The sequence below is a fragment of the Sinocyclocheilus anshuiensis genome, unplaced genomic scaffold, assembly GCF_001515605.1.
Source record: "Sinocyclocheilus anshuiensis isolate Anshui unplaced genomic scaffold, SAMN03320099.WGS_v1.1 scaffold2166, whole genome shotgun sequence".
In the NCBI taxonomy this organism is placed as follows: domain Eukaryota; kingdom Metazoa; phylum Chordata; class Actinopteri; order Cypriniformes; family Cyprinidae; genus Sinocyclocheilus; species Sinocyclocheilus anshuiensis.
The window spans coordinates 1410211-1420492 of NW_015557079.1; the positions used below are offsets into that span (position 1 = coordinate 1410211).

Genomic DNA, 10282 nt, shown 5'->3' on the forward strand with positions numbered 1-10282 from the left:
GACACTGGAGCGAGCTCTGGGGCTGGAGCCGACACTGGAGCGGACTTAGGAGAGAGCATAGGGGCCGAGAACTTTGGAGGAAGTGCCTTATCCAGGAGTTCAGGGACATGAGCTGGCGCCCGTTTTTCTGGGCTTGAAAGTGCAACGGCAGGCGGGCTTGACTCAGGAACCGCCGACGGGCTTGACTGCGGGTTGGTTCCCTCATGGCGGCCGTTGTAGCCGGCTCTCACACCTGGTCTGACGTCACTAGCAGCTCCGGGGCGATCCTCAGCTCTGTCGCTCCATGAGGCGATGGCTCGTCGGTGGGCTCGGGCTTGCGCTCCGCGCAGCGGGGTGATGGGGGGCTCTGCTCTGGGTCTGGCTGTGCTCTGGATCGGGGCCGGACGCTCTCCAGACACTGGATGATAGCTTCCCTCCAGCACAGTCCAGTGGTGTCTGGGAGGTTGACGGGGCGATGGTAATTAGCCCCGATCCAGAACAGTGAGTTGAGCGTGGCATCATCCAGTGCCGTCGCTGCGGCAAGCACGCAGAATTCCCCGGCGTATTCGTAGAAGGGGATATCTTTACGTGCTAGGGCAATGAATCGTGCGGCGGCCATTTCCATGGCCGCAGGGAGAAACAAACAAAAAAACTTTCAAAAAACGGAAAACAAACACGGGGGGAAAAAGGCGCCGCTTACTTTCGGTTTTAGGTCCACTGTTCTGTCACGATCTCTCTCTGGGAGGAACGAGGAGACGCAGGAGAATACTTCAACTAGGATTTTAATCAAACAAGCAAAGGGGTACAATCACTGGAACTCAAGGATGACATATAACAGTGGACTCAGACTCAGGGAAACACAGGGTTTAAATGCAAGGGGAAAACGAGATAATTAATCAAACACAGCTGGATACAAATTAACACAATGAGGACAGGAACTAAACCAAATAAGGGCAAACAGGAACTAAATGGGAACATAAGGGCCTTTCGCACCGCTTTAGTTCCAGAACTAAATGTACAGTACTAAAGTACTGGGACGATTTTGCGCGAACTATTTCCCAGTACCATTTAAAGGGTTGCATTCGCACCGAGAGTGTGTACTAAGAAGTGACGTAAGCCGGTCGACAGCATCGTCATTTGTGCACGTCGTTCAATAACAGAAACAAAGAAGAACAACATTAACAACAGGAGGATGGGGGACGCTGTGATCGGAGCTGTGTTTTTGTTGTGTCTCGCGGGTTTCACAATAATGGACATGGAAAGTCGACGTATACGTAAAGCAATTGAAAGAACGGAAAGGAGGACTAAGAATCTCCAACGACAACTGGCAGTGCCCTCACTTCAGGCCTATCGCTGTTCTCCATACTTGCTAAATAAGTTGACACAATGTTTACAGTATGCTTACACGGTGTTTTAAATCATGGCAGGTGAGGGCGTTTTCATATGCGTTTGGCCAATCAATGTCTACTTACATCACGATTAGTACCAGTTGTGCTGGTTTGACCCTGCTCCAGAGTAGGAGCTAATTTGGTTCTTGAAAAAGGCAGTCCGGTATTAAATCGCACCCAGTTCCGGCGGTGCGAAAATGCCAAAAAGTGGGTAGTTCCACAATTAGTTCTGGTACTATGAAAAGGTTCCCGAGGTGCGAAAGGCCCTATACATGTGACAGTAGTAGTAGTACTAGTTGTTGTTATTGTTGTATTTAATAATAATAATAATAATAATAATAATAATTATTATTATTATTTCAAGACCGTTTATTATAATAAATTATTAAATATAATGTTGCATTTATTTATGTATTTATTTATCCATCAAGCAGCACCCTAGCAACCACCAAGACCCCTAGAAACTTCATAGCAATGCCCAAGCAACACCCTTGCATAGCGTTTGACTTCCACAGCACTTTAATTTTCTTCATAGAAAGTGGAAGTTTATTTTTGTAATTTCTCTGTGCAAAAGCAGCTTATTGGGTGGATTATACCGTGTGTGAGTTCTTCAAGTTTGGAAATCTTTCACCCTGCTGAAACTCACTTAGCAAGTCATTTTAGAGTCTGTTTGACTCATTTCTAAACACTTCACAGTTCTTCTCAAAAATAGTTTTCCTTTGAAGCAGACATCTTTAGAAAAAGTAAGAATTTGTACAAACTGAACTCTGTAATTGGTTGTTTATGACATCATGCAACTTGAGCTCAATTCACAAGCATTAGCAAGAAGTCACATGACCATTGCCGTTATTTAGGTCATGAGACATGTGCACGTGTGTAAAAGGAGCTAGACAGAATGGGGAAGAGATTTTCCTTGCTACATTCGGTACAAGAAACCTTAACCAATTAAGGGAGAAATGTTACAAAGGTGTAGACTATATTGCAGAGCAGCCCCCCTGTAGCTCCATAGCAGGATCACTGTTTAAGTGTTATGAAATATGCATTGAAGTTTTGACTTGAATAAGCCCATTGATGGAGCTGCATGACAGAGCTCACTCTCCTACAGTGTCCTCAAACTCTTTGGCTGTGTTTTACCAGAAGGGCCCCCTGGTGCAGCTCCTTGAAAAGGCTAATCATGAGGTTTATGTGGCTCACACACTTATCTCTGACTTTGCTAGAGTTACAATCACTCTCATCTCGAATAGGAGACCACATGGAGATGGATTTGATGTAGGCCTAGCTTTGTAGTGTGACTTTATAAGCATATCAATTGAGCAGTGATTTCCTGCTTCATATCCATTCTCTTGCACACACACCCTGTCATCCAATCACTGGCTCGCTCTCCTCTCTCCCCGCCCCCTGTTGCTATGGAGACTCAGGAAGTCTTCCAGGTGCCTTGGTGGTTGGGCAATACAGCAACTTCTTCTCGTTCTGTCTGTTCTCACTCACATCTTCATGTTTCCTCTTCACTCTGAGCCTCTTAATTTCCTTCTCCTGTTCGCTGTCATTTTATTTCTTCTGTTTTATCCAGCTCATCTCATTTTCGTTTTCCAATATGTCATTTTCATTAAGTCTTTCCTTATACATTCTTCACTCTTTTTCTCTACATCTTGATTTTCTTTCCCCTCCTTTTTCGCATCTTTTTTCCCCCCCTTAATTTTTCTCTGCACATTGAGTCGTTTTGTTTTCAGTGTCCAGAGTTCTACATGCAAGTGATTTTCTTTCTTTCTTTATTTTACTCTAGTTAGACACCAATCATTCTAATTTGGCCATCGTTTGTGTATATGGTGTAAATATGCATCGTGTTGAATTAGCTCTCAAACGGGATATTCAATACTAGGTATCAACTAGGGTCAAAACGTGTGTAATTTGGAAAACATTATAAGAGTCACATTTGTGTACAAACACCTGACAGACATTGTAAATATTTTACCATTCAATAGTTTGGGGTCAAAGATTTTTTAAATGTTTTTTAAAGTCATTTATGCTCTCCAAGTCTGCATTTATTTGATCAAAATAACAGAACAAAAACAGTAAAAATGTAATTTATGTAATTTAAAATAACTGCTTTCTATTTGAATATATTTAAAAATTTAATTTATTCCTGTGATGTCAAAGCTGAATTTTCAGCATCATTACTCCATTCTCCATTACTCTAATTTGCTGATTTAGTGCTCAAGAAATGAATTAATTGTTTTCTTTGATAAATAGAAAGTTAAAAAGAACAGCATTTATTTGAAATAGAAATGATATTCTTTAATGTTTACTGCCATTTTTGATAAAAGTATTAATTTCTTTAAAAAAAAAACCCCTCAAACTTACCTCAGAATTTTGAATGGTAGTGTATAGGGCTGCACGATTAATCGAATGCGATTGTCATGCGCATTTTGATAGTAATGCCGGTTCTGTAATCAGCAGTAAATCAATACTTTATTTTAATGAAAATTATAATAATAAGAACTCAGATAAACCGTATAATGCCACAGTCGTGTGTTTATTAGTCACGTTGAATCAATGAAAGCAGTTGAATCTTCTGTTTATTCAGCTGCAGCGATAGGCATTTCCTGGGTTTCTTCTGCGAGGCGTATTTGGAGTTTCAGCGCGAGAGCGCCCTCTGGCCTTTGGATGGTGATTTACTGCTGATCACAGAACCGTGCTTCACTGAAAGATACGCATGACAATCGCAGCTTCTCTTTTTTTCCGAACAACTTAATAAAAAAGTTATGATTCCAAACTTTTGACCGGTAGTGTACATCTTAAAAATGACATATACATGTTTGTAGCTGTTCTAAGTTTGAGAGTGACTCAGATAATCTGCAAAAAGCACAAATATTGTGATATTATCAGCAGAGTAAATTCAGGATCTTGTGAAAATGAAAGTGCAAGACATTTGATATCTGTGAGACGTGATTTGTTTTTATCCTCCAATTCTTCATGCCATCTGACCCAGATCCTCACAACCCTATCAGTGTGCACCAGCGACTGAGCTTGCACTGACCCCACGTATATAAACACAGGGGTTGGCTGTGTGTGTGTGTGATCTTTGTCTGTCCTCAATTACAGATTAGCTCAGATTTCAATTACTCCTCTCCCTGTGTGCCATGGATTCATGTTAAAGCAAGAAGGTTTTGGGGGAGATATTTCAGCAAGACCAGCAGAAACGGCAAGAGACGTTGCACATCTGGTGTGTCCTCGCTCCACAGTCTGACCTTGTTGTACCAGGAGAAAAGACATTCTGACAGGCCTCATGGGAGAGCTAGAATAAAGACAGTAAAGCTAGATAGAAAGACAGTAAAAAGAGACAGAAGGAGAAAGAGAGCCTCAAACTCTAAATGCCTCTCTCAGTGTTCAAGTTTTCTTGTAGTTTTTTCCCCAGTTTGATAGAGCTAAAGATTCTAAATGTAAAGAATCTGAAGACTCTAAAGATTCTGTTTCTAAAAATTATAACAATGTTTCCTGCAGTATTATGTTTTTGAGTTAACTGGATTTGTCAAATTAACAACCTGACAGTAGTTAGACTGAAGTTTTGCTAAAACTGTAAAAAAAAAATTTACGGTAAAAAATACAGTAGCAACATTTTAGGTTTTACGGTTTTAACTTAAATTTACAGTTAAATACCGTAATTTCATTAACTGAAATAATGTTAATATACCAACCTACTGAAGTACTGAAATCTGTTTTGTACCTTTGTAATAAACTGATAACCACCAAATGCAGATGGTGATGAGAAAGTCACATGATGAACCAAAGCCCATCACAAGCAGCTTTTAAATATTAACATATATAGAAGGTGCACAGTGTCATTCACACAAACACTAAACACCATCACGGTAACACATGAAACTGAAATAATGCAATAAACATTCATTTAACAACATTAGGTGTAACATACAACCCTAATATACAAAACTGATAAGAAAAAACTAAGAAGAAACATAGTTATTTCAACAAAAAAAACATCAAATATGAAATGTAATGCAGGGAATTCTGGGAATGTCCATTTACAGTTATTCATTGTAAATTATACGGTCTTTTTCACTTCCAAAGACGGTATACTACTGTAGAATTATGTCCATGTAATGTAATGTAATGTCCAATACAGTCTTTTACCGTATATAGTAGAGGAATTTCCCGTTAACCATTTAACAGGTTTTTACTGTTGCATTTTTACAGTCTTTTACCGTTAAATTCACTGTCATTTTTTACACCTTATAAATAAGCATCTTAACATGAGTATACATAACACAGTAATAGTTCTTGGCTCATTTTGAATCAAACATTAGACCTTTTGGTTCAGTAAGCGAGCAAGTAATCCAAACCAGTTCAAAGAGGAAGTGATTGATTAAGTCTGTGATTCAGACCAGTGACTCTTCTAGTGTTCAGTTCAGTCTGATTCACCAACTGGTCGACTGACTCGTTAAAAAGAACCATACCATCTGATTAATTCAATTGGATTTATCAAATCATCACAGTTTCCACAAAAATATTAAGCAGCACAACTATTTTCAACATTGAAAATAATAAATGTTTCTTGAGCAGCAAATAAGCAAATTAGAATGATTTCTGAAGGATCATGTGATACTTAAGACTGAGTAATGATGCTGAAAATTCAGCTTTGGCATTTCAGGAATAAATTATTTATTGATTGAAAATTTTAAAATAAATGCAGCCTTTGTGACTTTTTTTTAATGTTCCAAAAACATTAAAAAATCTTACCGACTGAAACTGATTTTTTTCCCCCTCTATTTTCTTAAGATCTAGAGGTATTAAATATTCTAAAGTCTAAAGAAAAATTTAAAATGTGAATTAACTTCTAAATAGTCTAAACCTACAAATTCTAAAGTGAAAGATTTTAAAGATTCTGTGGCAGGAAACAGATGGGTTCAGGAAAAGTCTGAATTTGAACCAGCAACCCAAATTAATCTTTTTTTAAAACATGATATATGCTACAGCTCTGCCTGTGTTAATATGCTTTTTTTTTAATCAAAGGGCATTATTATTACTAATTTTCATTTAGAGTTTATTTAACCTTGTAATCTTTTCCTCTTCTTCATTTGGTTCCCACAACAGCTACTCCTAAACTTTTACTCTCTCAGTTCTTGTAAATGTTTCATGAAACATTATGACATGAAACATGAAACACATGAAACATCGTGGCCTAATGGTTAGAGAGTCGGACTCGTAACCCAAAGGTTGTGGGTTCGAGTCTCGTACCGGCAGGGATTGTAGGTGGGGGGAGTGAATGTACAGCGCTCTCTCCCACCGTCAATACCACGACTGAGGTGCCCTTGAGCAAGGCACCGAACCCCCAACTGCTCCCCGGGTGCCGCAGCAAAAAAAATGGCTGCCCACTGCTCCGGGTGTGTGTTCACGGTGTGTGTGTGTGTGTTCACTGCTGTGTGTGTGCACTTTGGATGGGTTGAATGCAGAGCACTAATTCTGAGTATGGGTCACCATACTTGGCCACATGTCACGTCACTTTATTTTTTAACAAGGGTCCTCTAATGAGCACAGTCCACCGGGAGTTTCCAGTCAGAGCTCTTTACAGGGTCACATTTGCATGGGAGCAGCTCAAGTAGAATCTCCCAGCTTCTGTTGCTGGTTTCCTGTAGTTGTTTTTCATTTTCAGAACTCAGATTTACATTTGTTTGTGGGATACTTGCAAATAATCTGCAGCTGTTTGTACTTCAAATGCCCAAAAGGGACAAATGTGGAGAGTTACAGAAAATAAAGTGATCGGGTTTTCAGGAAACATGAGCACATGATTTTAAACAGAGATCATGACATTTTTCATTAGATACAGACAGAAGCAATGAAAAGTAAATATGACATTGGAGCCTATTTGGATTTTGATTTGTGTTCTCCCTATTACACCAAATCGAAAGACTTTGTTATCAATGTGAATTGTAAATAGTTTGATTGCTATAGTATTAATATTGGTGATAGTTGATGGTGTCTGTTATTGACAAATTTTTCCTTTACATGTTGTGTTTCTTGTGTCTTCCCAAAGATGCAGATTCTCGACAAGTTCCCAATTGAGGGAGGGCAGAAAGATCCCAAAAAAAGGATCATCCCTTTTCTTCCAGGTGATTTTAGGAGGAGTTTGTCCTCCCCTTCCTCTCCTTTGCGCACACACAAACACACAGACCTGCAAACACATGGCGTCAGCAGATCTGTCCACAATAAGTCATGGTTACGCTGGGATGGGGTCGTGCTTCCGTTCTTGACTTACTCAAATGCAGGAAGCAGGCACACGAGTCATTGAGATGAGCAGCACCGTTCCCTGAGAACAAAAGCCATCAATAAGAAGAAAATGAGAAGAGTGAGACAGAGACAGAGAGATCGAGACACGTTTTCCCGGCTTGCTGACGCGGCTGCTCTATTCCCTGGACATTTAGTGTCTCTCTTGTTCTTTGTTTTCCAGCAGTCCCTCTGGTTCTCTCTGTTAGTTCTCACATCCCTCAATACGAACACACTAGCTCAGATTATCACTGGCTCCATTAGATTATTTACTGAAATGCAGTGTAATTGGTTAGATTACTAGAATATTAAGTGTCTTATAAAACCATTCAGAGCATTTGTAAGGGAATAATAGGGTGTCAAGTGTCAAACCATTAAATCTGTCTTCATTTAATTCCATTCTGATTATTAGACTCCATTGGGACCTTAAAGAGGGACAGATCAGATTTCTCTCTATACACATGTCTATAAACTATAAAGAGTTTTGTATTATTGTTGCTATTTTTGTTGCTGTATTTGTTTTTTTTTTTATTACTATAGAAGACCTCATGTCATGGTGTGATAAATGCAAAGTACAATCAGGCCTCTTTAAACCTCTACTAAACTAAATATTTGCGATCCTCGATATTTTGTTCCACTTTCCTCTAAGCTAATGGTTTCTATATTTATAAAAACTTTGTACATTAAAATTTAGATCACCTCAGAGTTAACAGACTTGGACTAAATGCCACTCATTTCAGTGTCTTAACTTGTCATTTATTTATAAATATTTGTGAAATTTACTAGCAATTTCTGAGTAAAATAGTTTCTACACCAATATTTTTTCAGTGTACATGTAGAATATAATAGAATATGAAACAAGTCAAGGTGAATCTATGGTTATAAAGATTTTGTTCACAAGGGTTTTGTTCATTCTGAACAATGCTGAGTATTTCCTTGAGCGTAAGCAGCTTGAGATAGGAGAGAATAACAGCTGGAGCTTGGTGTTATGTGGTGATCTTATCTCCTCCAAACCTCTGAATCTGATTAGGATGTTCCAGATCTGAAGAATAACACATGGCGTCTCTCTTCAGTAGCTTCTCTGTTTATCATGTTTCTAAACATTTTCTTATGGGTTATTCTAAAATGCACTGGACTTTGCTTACAGCAGTGAGTGGGGCTCAAAAATAAAGATGATTTATTTATTCCCAATTGGGCCAGTATGTCTGATTTTTACTTGCCCTGTTAACATTTTCATTGGTTCAGCCATGACTATCATAAATAGTTATCTAAGCTGCATATTTTTATTTTATTTTATTTTATTTTATTTAGTTGTTTTTACATTTAAATTAATTTATTTAAATTTTATTATCAAATTAAATCAAATCAAATCTAAAATCAATAATGTAACAATATAAATTTATAATCACAGACTTTCTGGAAAGCAATGGAATAAAATGCAACAGATTTGTGTATTATTTTTAATGCATTCTAACTGCTTTCCAAACTATTATTCAAGTTATTCTTGCAATTTCAGCAAAAAGCTCTTTCTGGAACCTAGATAATGTTATTATAGATATCATTATGTTATTACATACTGTTGTTATAGAATGATTTTATAAAGTAGACCACATATTTGATTCTACCTTTTATTTTAAAGGCAAAATCATATTCCGACGAAGTCATGTGAGAGACGTGGCCATGAAGAGACTACGCTTTATTGACGACTATTGCAGAGTAAGTCTCTCTTTTCCTTCCTTCCTTCCTTCCTCTTTGTCGGTGCTTTTGTGGTTTGTCCTCTTTTATTCTCTTATTTAATGTGTGTAGGCTGTATTACTTTATTTAGAAAACCATTAAACTGTGAGAGGTTCTTTATAGCCCTTTGACAAACACCGTTGTTTGTGTTTGTGTGTGTTACATGCTGTCATGGGGAAGTGTTGCTCGCATACGTGTGTGTGTTCAGCATATGAGGTTGATATCATGATTAGGAGTGTGGTTATGACACTGGCGTTCCTCAGGGTTCAACATTAAGCCCCTTTTTGTTCTTACTGATATTCTTTGAAGGCGTTCTGCTGTTCAAAGAAGAATTACTTAGAAAGTACAAAATTAATTAAAAAAACATAAATATAAAAAATGTGCAGTAAAATAAAGTTATCTAGCAGCATGAGGCATATGTGTGTTTACTATGAGTGTGGTAAGATCTATTATTAAAAACAATGTGCGAATCATACTATGAATTTAAGGGTGGTCAACTTTTTAAAATAAGTTCTTTTAATATCAGTAAAACGTCTCAGGTTACGTATGTAACCATAGTTCCTCGAAGGAACGAGACGCTGCGTCGGAAAACGCTAGGGGAACGCCCTTCAGCGTGACCGGCTCTGAACCTCGTGTGTAATCAGACCAATAGATGGGCGAGACGTCATGGGCGGGTGACGTAATGACCAGGAGGCTATAAAAGCACGTGCGGTGAGACCAGTGTCAGCTTCCAGGAATGAAGCAAGCGCTGGCAGAGATGCCGAATGTATGGCTCTGAGACGCAGCGCCTCGTTCCTTCGAGGAACTATGGTTACATACGTAACCTGAGACGTTCCTCTTCAGGAACTCGAGCTGCGTCGGAAAACGCTAGGGGAACGAGAATGCCCACGCCGCCAGACTTC

At 38.7% G+C, this 10282-nt stretch overlaps 1 protein-coding gene across 2 annotated transcripts in view; it reads left to right on the top strand.

Moving 5' to 3' along the window:
• LOC107676889 (SH3 and PX domain-containing protein 2A) overlaps positions 1-10282 on the top strand; it is a 111832-nt gene that overhangs the window by 41839 nt on the left and 59711 nt on the right. For both annotated transcript variants that reach the window (XM_016471623.1, XM_016471624.1), the window contains exons 3-4: positions 7417-7492; positions 9286-9362. In XM_016471623.1, the coding sequence (XP_016327109.1) occupies positions 7417-7492; positions 9286-9362 (153 nt within the window). The remainder of the gene's footprint in view (positions 1-7416; positions 7493-9285; positions 9363-10282) is intronic.